Source organism: Passer domesticus, chromosome 10, assembly GCF_036417665.1.
Source record: "Passer domesticus isolate bPasDom1 chromosome 10, bPasDom1.hap1, whole genome shotgun sequence".
Classification (NCBI taxonomy): domain Eukaryota; kingdom Metazoa; phylum Chordata; class Aves; order Passeriformes; family Passeridae; genus Passer; species Passer domesticus.
Window position 1 is genome coordinate 5,873,443 of NC_087483.1, and position 15,355 is coordinate 5,888,797.

General features: G+C 48.5%; 1 protein-coding gene across 1 annotated transcript; it reads right to left on the minus strand.

The window, feature by feature from the left end:
- Positions 1-10,352: 10,352 nt before the first annotated feature.
- Positions 10,353-15,135, minus strand: LOC135309385 (maestro heat-like repeat-containing protein family member 6). The gene is made up of 12 exons (XM_064435532.1): positions 15,098-15,135; positions 14,839-14,988; positions 14,507-14,655; positions 14,023-14,170; positions 13,591-13,778; positions 13,364-13,501; positions 12,981-13,095; positions 12,671-12,808; positions 12,302-12,478; positions 12,015-12,167; positions 11,754-11,855; positions 10,353-10,593 (listed from the first exon to the last, which is right to left on the minus strand). The coding sequence occupies exons 2-12, from the start codon at positions 14,938-14,940 to the stop codon at positions 10,372-10,374; spliced, it is 1,632 nt and encodes a 543-aa protein (XP_064291602.1). The 5' UTR covers positions 14,941-14,988; positions 15,098-15,135; the 3' UTR covers positions 10,353-10,371.
- Between the last annotated feature and the right edge of the window lie 220 nt (positions 15,136-15,355).

Below are 15,355 nucleotides of genomic sequence, written 5' to 3' on the forward strand. Positions count from 1 at the left end.
CTTCTACTTCCTTATATATATATATAAATTTTTAAAATTTTGTTTTCAACAAAAACAAAAACCAAACCTTTTGCCAAAATCAGCTCTACAAAACAAATATTTGACATACAATTGACACACTTATAAATAACATTAACACAGAATCAGAGTTTGCAGGTTCCACCGATGCACAAGGAACGTCAGGCGTGACCTGGGATCCCTCTGCTCGGCTCACGTCTGCGTACTTGCTTCCTCGGTTCTGGACTCGTCAGCAGGTTCTGGGGTGTGATACAGTTTGACGTTTTTGGCTGGGACCCACCTAATTCCTGCACCTGTAGAGACAGAAGCATACCCTTTGCCCCAGGTTATGAATCGGAAAGGACCTTCAACTTGTCCAGACTCAGGGTTTCTAATTAAAGCAGGTATATTTTCTTTCAGTTTTGCCTGAGTGTTATTTGAAAAATGCCTAAGAATCGGTGGATCAGGTTCTGCAAAGGAACTGTTTAGGAAATTAAAAACATACAAAGCTTTGTTCAGTCTCATCTGAGGTGTGACCTCCGCTCCCCCTCTCTGTTGATCTAAAATGCGTTTTAGTGTTTGATGTGCCCTTTCAATAATTGCTTGGCTTGTGGGAGAGTGAGGAATACTAAAGATGTGACAAGAAAACAAGAAAAACTTTGAGAAAATTCTGTTAAGACTGTGCAGTTGGACTCTGATAAAAATCCTTGTTGCTTTGCTTGTGGTAAACCAGGTCATGTTAAAAAGGATTGTCCTGCGAAAACATTTTCACCAAAACAACATTCTATCTGCCCTCGATGCCGAAAAGGGAGGCATCTTGCTAAGCATTGTCACTCTCATTTTAATATCGATGGCAGACATCTGTCATTAAACTTCAAAAACAGCGCGCACTACCACCATGCTCAGACACAAGTGGTGGTACCCCCTGGCAACCAGGTACCCACTCAAATGGTGTTAATACCTCAGTCATTTGTGCCTCAATCAACCAATCCTCAAATGGTTACAACTCAATAGACTCAAACACAAGGCACGAATTAGCCTCCTTAAAGTAATTCCTCTATTAAATAATTAATGCTGGGTGAACATTCCTACTAGAATTATCAATCCTTTTCAACAAAGACAAAATTTTTTAATTCTAAGCAAATCAATAACAAATTTCTTAGACTCTCAATTCTTCCTACTGTTGTCTCAGTAAACTCCAATGAAGAACTAATGATTTTAGCTCTTACACTTAAAGTTCCTATGGTAATTCCTCCAAAAAGACCTATTGTTATTGCATTTCTGTCTCCTATGAATACCCACAAGCAAAACAACTTTCCAAAAAATTCAATTGTGTCTGTACCTTCTAGTTCCTCAAGTCCAAAAGTCTTTTAGGTGCAATGTTTGAACTGTGACCGACCTCAATTGACTTATAGCCTAACTCACTGTAGTAAAACAATTTATGTTACAGGCATGCCAAATACCAGCACAGATGTCACTGTAATTTCTCACATGTTCTAGCCTAATAATTAGAATTTAGTAGCTCCATCAAGTTCCCTCACCGAGATTGGAGGTGCTACTGTGTGTCTGCAAAGTACATCCATGATTAACATCACAGGTCCTGAAAGAAAGACTACAACAGTGCGTCCTTTTGTTATTCAAAAACCTATCACCATCTGGAAGAGAAATGTCCTATCCCAATGGAGAGCAAAACGAGAAGTAAGCCTGTGATGACAACCACGTCGAAACCTGCCACTTTTAAGATTACCTAGAGAACTGATCATCCTATATAGATTGATCAATGGCCTTTGACAGAGAAAAAATTAAATATCCTTAATAAATTGGTAAAGGAACAATTACATCAGGGTCACATCATCCCAACAAACAGTCCCTAGAATTCAGCAGTCTTCGTCATCCACAAGAAGACATCAGACTCCTGGAGGTTGCTTCATGACCTGAAGAAGATAAATGAGGTGATCGAAGACATGGGACCCCTTCAACCTGGACTCCCTTCTTTACCAATGATCCAAAAACACTAGCCTCTCATTGTCATTAATTTAAAGAACTGTTTTTTCCACATTCCACTTCATCCTGATGATGCTCCAAGATTTGCTTTTTCAGCTCCTGTCATCAATCGAAGAGAACCCGTGCAGAGATATCACTGGAAATCACTGCCACAAGGGATGAAGAACTCGCCTATAATTTGTCAATATTTCATTGCCCAAGCTTTGTCTCCTGCTCGACAAAAGTTTCCAAGATCCACGATTCTACACTACATAGATCATTTACTCATCACAGCTTCAACACAAGAAGAGATAAAACAAACCCATGCTTGTGTTGTCGCTGAAATCCAAAAAGCTAGACTTGAAATTTCTACAACAAAAATCCAAAAAGTTCCTCCCTAGAAGTATCTAGGATGGAAAATGACTGAAACGACAATAATACCGCAGAAGATACAGATCCAGACCAGTGTCAACAACCTGCAAGACTTGCAACAACTCTTGGGAGAAATCAATTGGGTCAGACCTCTTTTGGAAATCACCAGCGATGAACTGAGTCCACTTCTCGATTTGCTGAGAGGAAGCTGCGACATCACTTCTCCAAGAACCTTAACCCCTGAAGCTTGTGCTGCTCTCAACAAAATCACAGAAACTCTCCAAAGAAGACAAGCTCATCGCTGCATTCCTAAAAAAAACTTTGTTTTTTGCAGTTTTAAGAGAGAAACTACAACATTGTGGTATCATTTTTCAGTAAGACCCTTCTGAGCCAAATCCTCTGTTAATAATAGAATGGATTTTTCTTCCCTACAAGTCTCCAAAGACAATTTTCACAGTCTTAAAAATGATTGCACAAATTGTAATTAAAGCCAGAACCAGACTGTTAACTTTAGCAGGCCAAGAATTTGCAGTTATCTATTTGCCATTAAAAAAAGATTATCTTAATTGAGCAATGCAAAATTCTGATGATTTACAGTATGCTTTCTTAAGCTTCCCACGTGCTTGTTCTGTTCACTCCCCATCTCACAAACTATTGCAAACAAAACTGAGTTTTAGAGAAAAACCTAAACTAAGTGAAGAACATTTAAATGCAGTCACTCTCTTCCCTAATAGCTCTAACAAAAGTCACAAATCAGTCATAACTTGGTTAAACCAAGAAACTAATACTTAAGAGTCAGACATTCAAATAGTAGAAGAGTCTCCTCAAATTGTTGAGCTTGCTGCTGTGGTTCAAACTTTTCAACTCTTTCCTCAACCTCTTAACTTAATCACAGATTCTGCTTATGTTGCTAATATAGTTAAGAAATTAGAAGAGTCAATTTTAAAAGATGTTAGTAATGATACCTTATATCGTCAGCTTTCATGTCTTTATACAACTTTGCAATATAGAACTAATCCACATTTTCTTTCTCACATCAAAACTCCTTCTTCGCTTCCTAAATTTTTAGTAGAAAGAAACGCAAAAGCAGACAAACTAACAATAGATATTTCAAACACTTTACCAAACATTTTTGAACAAGCAAAACTGAGTCATGCCTTTTTTCACCAAAATGCACAAGCACTTGTGCGAATATTTCGAATTACCAAAAGTCAAGCTAAAGCTATCATCAATACTTGTCCTGACTGTCAGCTCGTGCAGCCTCCTGTTTCCACAGGAGCGGTCAACCCATGAAGTTTGCAAAGCCTGCAGTTATAGCAAACAGATATCCCTAAATACCCTTCCTTTAGTAAATTTAAAAACATTCAAGTTTCAGTAAACACATTCTCTAGTGCAATATTTGCTTCTCTTCACACAAGTAAAACAAGTAATCATGCCTCTCATCATTTTCTGCAAGCTTTTGCTTCATTGGACGTGCCCCAAAAAATAAAAACTAACAATAGTCCTGCATACATATCTCAAAAATTAACCACATTTCTAAAAGAATGAGGTGTTCATCACATCTTTAGTATTCCTCACTCTCCCACAAGCCAAGCAATTATTGAAAAAACACATCAAACATTAAAACGCATTTTAGATCAACAGAGAGGGGGAGCGGAGGTCACACCTCAGATGAGACTGAACAAAGCTTTGTATGTTTTTAATTTCCTAAACAGTTCCTTTGCAGAACCTGATCCACCAATTCTTAGGCATTTTTCAAATGCCTAAGAATATTCAGGCAAAACTGAAAGAAAATATACCTGCTTTAATTAGAAACCCTGAGTCTGGACAAATTGAAGTTCCTTTCCGATTCATAACCTGGGGCAAAGGGTATGCTTCTGTCTCTACAGGTGCTGGAATTAGGTGGGTCCCAGCCAAAAATGTCAAACTGTATCACACCCCAGAATGTGCTGACGAGTCCAGAACTGAGGAAGCAAGTACGCAGACATGAGCCGAACAGAGGGATCCCAGGTCACACCTGACATTCCTTGTTCATCGGTGGAACCTGCAAACTCTGATTCTGTGTTAATGTTATTTATAAGTGTGTCAATGGTATGCCAAATGTTTGTTTTGTAGAGCTGACTTTTGGCAAAAGTTTTGGTTTTTGCTTTTGTTGAAAACAAAATTTTAAAAATTGATATATATGTAAGGATACTGCCAAAACGTGGCTCATGGATAAGATGAAGAAAATGCAAGTTGTGTGTTGGTATTGGTGAGTTTTAATTGTCTTTTGTTGTGGAGATTTGCCTGTGGAACAAACAAAAACAAATGTTTGGGTGACCTTGGCCAAGGCAGCCGGCTCAGATATCATATGTTTGTCTAATTCAGAACCAGAAAAACCTTTCTCATCCTGTTTGGTTGGTGTGCCAGTAAAAGAGTTGCCTTTGGTCAAAAAACAATCCAATGGTAAGCCAGGTGAAATTGACAATGGAAACAATCCCACATTGAATTGGAACGTTTGGGTCAAAAAACTTCCCAGGGCAGCCTCTGAACCCCAAGTTTTGGAAATCCTTGGTTCTTTAACAATGGATTTTTGCTTTACCTTCATAGCTAGTGCTTGGTGAAAAGGCGACCCCCCTAAGTTTAATGTTACTCCCCATTATTTTGCATACAGAAATTTAAGGTTTTGGTGTAATTTTTCAAACAGTTGGGATGTGCTTCCTGAGGCTGAGCTATATCCAGGGCAATTGCCTAAGGGATATTGGTTCATTTGTGGAGGCAGGGCTTGGCAAGGCATTCCAGCAGACCTTGAAGGTGGCCCTTGTAGCATTGGGATGCTCACTGTAGTCGCGCCCTCTGCTAAAGTGGTCATGAAAAGGAAACAAAGGAAAACAAGATCTGCTCATCATTACGATGAGAACTGTCAGAGTGACTTCATGCCTTGGAAAGCTGCAAGAAGGGTTTCAGCAGGTATATTTTTACCCCAATTGGCTTCAGCAGTGGCTTTGAAAGAATTAGATCGAGTTGGATGTTGGCTAAGCAAGCAAACTAATGCCACATCCTCTGCCATTAGTGATAGGTTAAGGGATGTTGATAGTGTTAGACATGCTAACCTTCAAAATAAAGCAGCAATTGACTTTCTTTTACTGGCACAAGGGCATGGTTATGAGGAATTTGAAGGACTGTCTTGTATGAACCTGTCCGATCATTTGGAATACAAAAACTGAAAGATTTGACAGCCCAAATTAAAGAGGATGGTAGATCCTGATTGGATGATCTGTTCCAAGAATAGAGCTTTACACCTTAGCTAAGGCAACTTTGCAAGATAGGTCTCTATATATTGGGTGTTTTGGTAATGATGTTGATAGTAATCCCCTACATACTTCAGTGAGTGCGACAGATGATGAACAAAACAGTCAGAGAAGTTTTTGTCATACAAGAGAGGGAAGTAGGAAGTAGAAGCAGAGAAAGTGTTCGAAATCTCACAGAAATGACAGATGACGGTATAGAAATGGAGGAGGGTTTTGACATAAGACCCTAAAACAGACAAGAGTTTTTTGAACAATGACTTATAAGTATTGTCAGACATGATTCATATCTTTTCACTGACTGGGCCTTCACAGCATTAAATTGCTGTGCTGTAACATAGCAACGATTAGTGTCCGCAAGAACAAGTCTCAAGCAGATAGTAAACAAAAGTGTTATAGTAGAGCAAGTAGTGGACAACACGATTTTGAAGATTTCTTTTTGAGTCAACAGAGAGGGGGAATTGTGGGAATCCATGGGATTAGAGGATTTTAGGAAAGCTGGGAAAAAGAAAGGCCTCAGAGCCAGTAAGGAGAGTGAAATGCTAAAGCAGCAGAAAAGATATATTGGCAGTAGCAAAGACATGAGAAATAGAGCAATAAAGCTGTGTAGTTTAGCTTTCTAAGTTGCAAAAAGGTATATTTTAGTAAATATTTAGAAGGTTAAATATGAATGGGGCTCTATGCTTTGTCTTTTATAAACGAATCGTTGTATGAGAGAAAAAGCTGCTATTGTTTTAACCACAGCTACGTGTGCTTCATGTGGTTGGATAGAACTACTGTCAATATGCTTTTGCTCTATGTAATTGGCTGAAACTGGGTCTGAAACCGTCTTATAATCTGTTGCAACATTAAGTTTCCTCGGCCTGCTGTCTGGATAGCGAGCTGCTTGCATCCATCCATTGCCATAGCCATGTAATGAGTCTGATGCTTCTGAAATAAACAGCTCCAGACGCTATTCAGGTGTGGTCCCGTTCCGTTTGTGTCTGTATATAAATGGCCGGCGTCATTGGTTCTAAGACATTATTTCACACCCTTGGCTTACCTGCTTTCCACCAGAGTACAGGTTGCATCTTACTCTTGTCCTCATCAAATAATTATATAAGGCATCCCCTTCCCACTGTATACAATTATGTTCATCCCTAATTAATTTTCACAATGCTCTTTCAGGTATAACTGTCTACCCCTGAGGAGTTGCAAAAACAATATGTTTCTGTTCTGCTCCTAAATTCCTTGCTAATTCTAGATCTTCCTGATTATACGACATACATCATTGTCATATTGTTCCTTACCTTTGGGAATTAGTGGTGCCCGAACCTCAGCATGGCTTTGTTCTGCTGCTCTTTTTGCAACCTGTTACCCCATTTTGACATTTGTTTCTCCTTTCTGATGTCCTTTGCAGTGTATAATTGCAACCACTTGAGGTACTAGTACTGCCTCCAGCAATTTTAGGATTTCTTCTGAATGCGTAATTTGCTTTCCTTGAGCTTTCAATAGTCCTTTTCTTTCCAAACTGCTTCATGGCACCTATTACTCTGAAGGCATACTTGGAATCTGTTCATATATTGATCCTTTTTCCTCAGGCTGGTCAGAAGGTACGGCTTAAAGTGATTATCTCTGCCTTCTGAGCTGACTTGTCTAGGGCTTCTATCCCCTATTGCTCTGTGCTGATTATATATCCTGATTTTCACTGATCTGCTCTTACAAAGCCACTCCCAACTGTGTACTGAGATTCTGCTCCTGGAATTGGGCTTTCTTTAAGATCTAGGCAGCTGGAATAAAGTGGACTTCATGGTTTTGATACAGTCATGCTACAAAGGTTCCTTGTCTGTCTGGTGAGTGGCCAGGAATGCTGCTGGATTAACTAGAGAAGAGATTAGTTTGGTAATACCACATTGTTCCACCAAAATTGCCTGATGTTTAAGCAATCTGGAGGGTGAAAGCCAACGCCCACTCTTTTGCTCAAGAAGTGCTGCTACTCAATGTGAGATAAATACATTTGTTGTGCTAGAGTGAATTCTCAGGCTTCTTGGATGTTTGAAACAAGAGCAGCAACTGCTCACAGTCAGGCTGTCCCCTACTCACTTCATCCAGTTGTTTTGAGAAGTACACTATTGCTCTCTTCTATGGGCCAATTGTTTGAGCCACTACAAGGACTACAATCTCTACGCCCCCTACACAACAAGCAAGGGATCAGAGGGTTACAAGGAGCATAGGGCATCAGTCACTTTGCTTTCCCTGCCACTCCTGTCATCGCAAAGTGGAAATGCAGGTAGAGCTACTGCGCTTGGTTCCTGTCAGATTGTAAGTCTCATTTGTGTCAGAGTCACTCTGGCCTTTCTCACCATCTACTTCTTCCTTGTCCTTCACCTGCCAAGCCCCTCTGGCTGACAATGCAAATGCAGTTCCACATATTCACACTGTTTCATACAACGCAAAAGGGTACTTAGGGGCTTTCCCACAAACTAGAAATTTGTTTTAGTGCTTAAGGTGGTCCGAGCATCTGAAAGATATCACCCAATTGTGGGAAAAAACTCCCAGCTAGGCTGAGAATGAGGTGATCTCTCGGGGACAAAATTACATTTGAGGAAAAGTCTGAGTAATTTCTCAAGGGCACATAGAGATCATTATGGGACCAAACCTGAGATAAATGTTAGGGGAAAGAAAGAACACTTGGGGGGTAAAATCTCAGGTTATCTGCCTTCCCACCACCTCGTCCCTTGCCCCAGCAGGAAACTTTGCCCTCCCTGTCCCCAGCCAGCCCAGCCTGGGCACCTCAGGGCTGTCCCCAGCCTCCTGCTGAGGCCTGGCCTCGAGGGCTTCTGCTGCAGGCCTGGCAGATGCTGTGGGGAAGCGCCAGAGCAGCCGGGTGCCAGGAACAAGGCGGCTGCCTGGGGGCTGCTTGTGGCCTCTGACACCCAATTCCTCAGGGCTTCCCAGTGCTCCAGCCCCTCAGGAGCCTCCTGTTGTTCTGCCAATTGACAGAGGCAATTTAAAGGACACTTCACTGGAAATCATGTTCTTATTGTACTGTGAATATTAAGGAACCACAGTGAAAGAAGATACATTCAATAAAAATATGCGCTTGGTTTTAGTGAGAAGCAAAAACAAGCAAGGCAGTGCACCTCAATCAGTACTGTAAGAGAGAAAGGAGAGCGATTTAGAAAGATGCATCACCAATTGCCTGAATTCCTTATCGTCTTGCAGATCCACAGTTGCTGGGGGGCCCTGTTTTGCACCAAGGACCTGGAGAACCATTCCCAGCAATTGGGAAAATCCTAGGTGGTCCATCCACCCATAGCTGAGGTCTCCAAATTTGCCCCAAAAGTCAGTCCACCTTTTATAGGCCAAAAAGAGCAAGTCCAAGTGACTTGATTATATTTTTAGCCCAGAAACACCTGGAGCTGATGGCACACTTCACAACCAGCAGGGGACACAGCTCGGCCAAAGGCCAGACCTCTGCTGCGAGGACTTCCCTTAAAATGCCCTACAAACAAACCTCTATTCAAGTCAGTTGGGAAAGTTTCTTAAAATGATACATTTCTGCCACATAACTACCCAGGGTTATGTGACAGTTTCTAAAGCAGCTGGTTTGGAGTCAAACAGCCAGCATTAAGAGTCCTTGTCATCTATTTGCAGCTAAATCACACTTAGGGGGATTTGAAGGAGTTTGGAATGAGATAGAGACCAGACCTCTGAGTTTTTTAGATGATGCCATTTCTTTTTCTTATCTTTGGCACAGACAGGAAGGGTGAGTTTGGCTCACATTTCCACTGCATGACTCACAAGGTCACAAGACTTCTAGTTACAAGACCTTTTAAGGATTTATTGGCCAATAAAACACTGCCAACAAGGATATTTATGTTTTGGACCCAATCCTTCAACATTTCGCTTTAGGGACTCATGCTACACTGTAAGCTTCCTTAGGCAATCATGTTATGGCAAACAAACCTACAGCACTGCATTATCCACTTCTTGTTTACTTTTGTAACTACTTTTATTTTTTCTATATCTTAAAGTCTAAAACTTTAAACTTCCCTCCACTTAGTTTCATGTGTCACTGCTATGAACTCTAAATCCACATTCTCGCTTCTAGCACCTAAATTTGGAAGCCCTTTCCAAGGTCTCAGATCAAATCCTCTGTTTAATTCTAAGCTTTGCTTACAAGACCAAAGGTCTGAGAACTCCCTGCATTTTGGTTTCCAAGGACAGAGTGCCCAGGATGTGTCTTGTAAGTCCACTCTGCAAAGGCGGCTGCCAGGGGGCTGCTCATGGCCTCTGACACCCAATTGCTCAGGGCTTCCCAGTGCCCCAGCCCCTCAGGCTCTCCCCCAGCCCGGCCAAGCTGCTCGGCAGCAGCGCCGCAGCCCCACAGGAGCTCCAGAGGAGCCCCAGCCAGAGGCACCTGGGAGCCCTCAGCAATGCAGCCAGCAGCACACGGCCAGGAGGACACGGATGGCGCTTCCTGCCTGCCACAGGCCTTGTGGCCATCTCCAGGCACCGCTCCCGCAGGGATCCCCGCACTCCGGCCCTGCCCACCCGCTCTGTCGGCAGCACAAAGGCTTCAGCAGAACCACCACAGGCCAAGGGGCTTCTGGCCATTGTCCCTGCAGCACTGCACGCCTGGGCAGCTGGCTGAGTGCAAGCACCATTTTCCCCCTCCTACCCTATGCCCTGCAGACCCTGGGGAGCATAAGAGAGATCCTGGAGTCTCTGTGTTATAACACATTCTATATTAACACAGTAAAAGAAAACTAAAAGTAGAACATTCTTGAAAAAAAACAAAATTCCTAATTAGTCCGGTGGCCCCAACTAAAAGAACATATGGAATCACATCTCCACAGAGCTCCAGCAGCTCAGCCTGTGGAGATGCGACAGACGCGGCCGAGCCTTCCACATCCTGCGCAGCTGATTTTGCAGCCTCTGGAACCTGGAGATTGGAGCCCGCTCTGCAGACCTGAGGATGCACAATGATTGAATTGCCAGGCTTCCAACGGCAAGGCTGACGTCATTTGCCCTGTCTTCAAGGGCTGCAAGAAAAAGGAACAGAGCCACGGTCAGAAGCTGGACCTGAGGGATGCAAAGACAGCCCCTTGCCAGGGCCATCCCAGCCAGCTCTTGCCATGGCCAGGAGGGAGCAGGGACCAAGGGGATCAGCCTGAAGCTGCTGGCTAGGGATCCTCCACATGGCCCTGAAAACTGTGGGTGATCGGCCCAGACCAGCCTTCGTCCGCACAGGGAGCAGAGGCCTCCACAGCCGGGGCAGGGCTTGCAGGTCTTCACCCGCCAACTCTTGCTGTCAGCCCGCTGCCCTCACTCACCAGTGTAGATCATCAGCAGCTCTTCCATGTTCCCCCTCAGGTGCTGTCCGGCCACCCCTGTGAACACAGAGCCTGTCACGGCGGCAGCGGCACAGCTCCCTGCCAGCGGCGCTGCCAGCGCTGCGGCCACACGCCCTGCTGGCCCGGCAGGGCTCAGCCCGGGCCCTTGCCGCACGCTGCCGCCCAAGGGCACGGCTGCCAGAGGGCGGCAGCAGCGCCCGGGCCAGGCGGGGCTCCACGGCGCCGGGCCCGGATGGCGCTGCCGGGGCAGCGGGCGGGGCTGGGGCCGAGCTGCGGCGGGCCGGGGAGGGAGCCCGGCCTCCTGGCTCACCCATGAACCTGATGGCCGCCTCTCGCAGGGGCTCCTGTGGGCTCTCCAGGTAGCGCAGGGCCCGGCGCAGGTACTCGGCCGCTCGGCTCGTGTCCTCTGCCAGCTGCAGAGAGCGGCAGCAGGGAAGGCTTGGCGCGGGCTCAGCCCCTGTGGCGGGCGCTCCCTGCGCCCAGCCCCGGCCTCCCCTGCCCGCACAGCCCTGAGGCGCGGCCAGCAGCCGCTGGCGCCGGGCTCCGCAGGGGGCAGAGGGCCGGCTGCTGCCCGGGGAGCCGCGGGGCCGCCCCGCAGCCCCGCCGCGCCGGGGCTCCATGGGCACCCGGCTCGGGCCCACAGCAGCCTGGAGAAGAGCCCGCGCCGCCTCTGGGTGCAGCAGCGGGCAGGGGCACAGCTGCCAGCCCTGCACACTGAGCACCGCGCTCAGGAACCTTCTCCAGGCTGAGGCTGGGGATTCTCGTTCATCCTTACCAAACACTTGCTGAACTTCCACAGTTTCTCCTCCTTCACCAGCTTTTTGATATCTCTCCTCTTCAGGAACCTGGCCGCACAAAGCAGCGTTTCCCGAGAAGCCTGGAGAGCAGCAGAGTGGCAGAGATGGCCCCACAGCCCAGGGCACAGCCCCGTGTCCCTGTGCCATGGCCTGGAGGAGGCTGCAGCCCACCAGGCGCCAAGGCAAAAGGCAGCCCAGCTCCCTCACAAGGGGGCCACCAGCAGCCCACGAGTGCTCACCTCTGCCACATGCTGACTCTCATCATGGCAGTGGAAGAAGAGTGGCAGCAGACTCTGATGCACAAGCCTTTCCAAAGGTTTTTCTCTCTCTTCCAAAACCTCCATCATGTCTCGGAAAAGTTTTATGGAGAGCAGCTGTACCTGGCTATTATCCTTTATGAAAAAAAAAGGGAAAAATACCTCAGCATTGGCTCCTCCAGGGCCCCCGGGGCACAGGCCTGGAAATGCACAGGCACAAATTTTCCAGACTGCATCCAGTGGTCATGGCTGGGAGCACAGAGCCTTACATGGTCAAAGAGTGGCAGGAGTGCCTCAGCCAGCTGCAGGACAATAGGGCTTGACATCAGACTGTATTTGCGCCAGAATATAAAGCTGAGTGCGACAAGTGTCATCCCAGCTATCTCTGCATCATTGTCCCATAGTAGATCCATGAGGCTTTCAGTCAGCCTCCACATTTTGTCAGCCTGTGTGGAACACAATTTTGTGAAACACCACCCTGCTGCAGCAGGGCCTAGAGGCCAAAGCCCGTCCTGAAGCACTAGGGCAGCTGAAGCGGGAGGCAGGAGAGCTGGGAGCAGCTGCCCCGGGGCCCAAAGCCCAACCAAGCCCAAGCAATTGCGTTCCCAGCACAGCTTCAGCCGCTGCCCCCTTCTCACCATCGAGGGATTGTGAATGAGCTCGAGAAGGGCCCTGAGTGCCAGGCGACGCCTCTCCCTGCACTCGCTCTGCAGGTACCTTGACGAGACCTCCACAACACTGTCAGCACATTCACTGTAATCCAGGCACTCGAGGACCTGAAAGGCACAGGGCAGTGACAGGGCACCCGGCCAGCAGGAGCCCGGAACCGCACAGGGCTGGGCCCAGGCAGCAGCACAGGGCACGGGCACCGTCCCAGGCAGCTGCGGCTACGAGAGGGCAGAGAGCTGGGAGGCAGCTCAGCCAGGCAGCGCTGGCCTTCAGGCTCACCTCCACAATGAACGCCAGGGCGGGCAGATCCCAGCGTGGCTCCTCCCTGCTGAGCAGCTGGAGGAGGTGGAGTGCAATACTGGAACACAACTCAAGACGAGCATGGCGCATCTCCCTAGGAGGGTGAAAAAGGGACCAGGAACCTGAGCAAATCTCTCCAAGGATAGGCTCACAGAGGTCTGCTCTTTCAGCACCATCCTGCAAGGGCACCAGAGCCCTTTAGGTGGTCCCTCCTTCTGGGCTTTCTCCTCTCCCAGGCTTTTCCAGTCTGCTTGGCCGTCCCTCAGTGACGAGGGCCTCTGGCCCACAGCCACAGGGACAGTGTGGGGCACCCTGGGCACAGAGCACAAATGTCAGAAGCAGTGGGAAAAAGAGGGTCTCACCTGGCCAGCAGACCCACGGCATAGTGGCGGGTATCATCACACAGCAGTGTGTTCCAGACACCCCTGCGTTCCATTGCCACCACCACATCCTTGTACTGCCTTTGGCAGAGCAGGGACTTCAGGGTCCGCACTGCAAACCTGTGTGCAGAGCAAAGCCCAGGTCACACTGGGAGCACTGGCTCCTTCCCAGGCCACGTGGCAGGGACAGGAGCTCTAGGATGGAGCACCTGTTGGGGCTGGTGGCAAGGCCGTGTTCTTCCTGGCATCCCTTCCAGAAGGTATCCACCTCCTCTGGCATATCCAGAGTGCTGAAGAACACTTGGAAGAGCAGCTGCACAAATAGGCGTGGGAAATACACCTTCATTATACGGGGGACACAGCGCACCTGGAGGATCTTCCACATCACCACAGTTGCCTGCAAAGGACAAAGGCCCAGAGAGAGTGCTCAGTGCCGAGGTGTCCGTGTGGCAGGGCCCGAGCGTGGCAGGGAGAGGCCCGGAGAGACGCAGGGGGAGCAGGGGGCCTGGTGGCCTTGAAGCTGCCCCTGGGCGAGGTTTCAGGCCAGCCCCTGAGGCAGGGAGATGCAGTGGGGGAAGGAGGATGGAGAGCTGCTGGAGAGGCAGCCTTGGGGCCAGCAAAGGCCACTTGCAGAAACTCACAGCCAGGGCAAAGACACCCGTTTTGTCCCCATCGGAGGTGCACGTGCTGTGCTCAGGCCAGTTCCCCAGCACATCCAGGAGTACCAGCTGTGCCAGCTCCGCAGTCCTGCTTGAGCCCATGATGGTTTTCCACATGGTCCAAGCAGCTCTGCAGGGTTAGAGCTCTGTCTCAGGGGGCTCTCAGACACAGCACTGTGGCCTGGGCATCTCTAAGGGCCCAGGCTGACTGCTGGCTCTGCCTCTGCCCACTGCCCCTGGCCAGCAGCACTCAGGCAGCCCAGCCCTGCAGCACTGACCCCTGTGGGGTGTCAAGGGAGCATGGCAGCAAGCTCAGGGGAAGGGCTGGGAAAGCAACATGCCAGAGGGCTGGGAAAGGGAGCGGCCAAAAAGCCCTGGAACTCTCTGTTCTTCGGACACCTGGGACAGGCTGTGCAGGGTGATGGGCTGGGGAGCCCTGAGCCCTCTGGCCTGGTGGGCTCCATACCTGTCACAGGACGGGGCCACACGCAGGAGCGTCATTACTGCATCATCCGGGTGTGCTTTGGTGAGATTCACCAGGGTCTTGTCCAGCCTGTGCTCGGCGGAATCATTGGCCAGGAGCCACTGGTGGATGTACCTCACCATGGCGGGCACCTGGAGAAGGCACATGGAAACTTGGAAAGCTGCCAGAGGGAGCAATGTCCCCAACTTCTCCAGAGAAGTGCTTCCATTCCCACCGCAATGCCATGGCCTCAAAGGCTCACAGGCACCAGCAGACGTGGCTTGGGTCGCCATGTGACTCATGGGGGAATGGAAGCCTGGCCTCAGGTTGCTTACTTGCTCTGGCTTGGAAGCACCGTTCTCCACAAGCAAATCTAGCAGGGCGGCACTGGTCTCATATTTGAGGACCTCTAAGTGTGCCCTGAGCCCAGCGCCCATAGCCCTGGCCTCTTCCTGCCGAACACTCTTAATGAAGTCGCAAACGAGCTGTAGGAGAAGGGCAAGAAGCCAGGGATGTTCCATGGAGTGCTCCACACACGGTGCTCGGCTGAGCAGGGACAGCAGGCCCAGCCCAGGTGGGCATGGCTGCAGGTACCTGCGCTGTTCTGTGGAAGCGGCCACGGCTGGATTGCTGCTCTTGTGTGTGCTCCACGGCTGCATCTGGCAAAGAGCGAGCGCAGCCAGAGCTGAGGGGCTGCGGGAGAGGCCGGAGAACACAGCCCAGCCCTGCGCTCCCCAGGCAGGGACAGCCCCGGGATGCCCCAGGGGGATGGAGCACGGCCACTGCGGGGTGTCTGCCTGGGCCCTCTTCCGTCCTGTCCATGGGCATGTCCCCAGGGGATGGGATGGGATG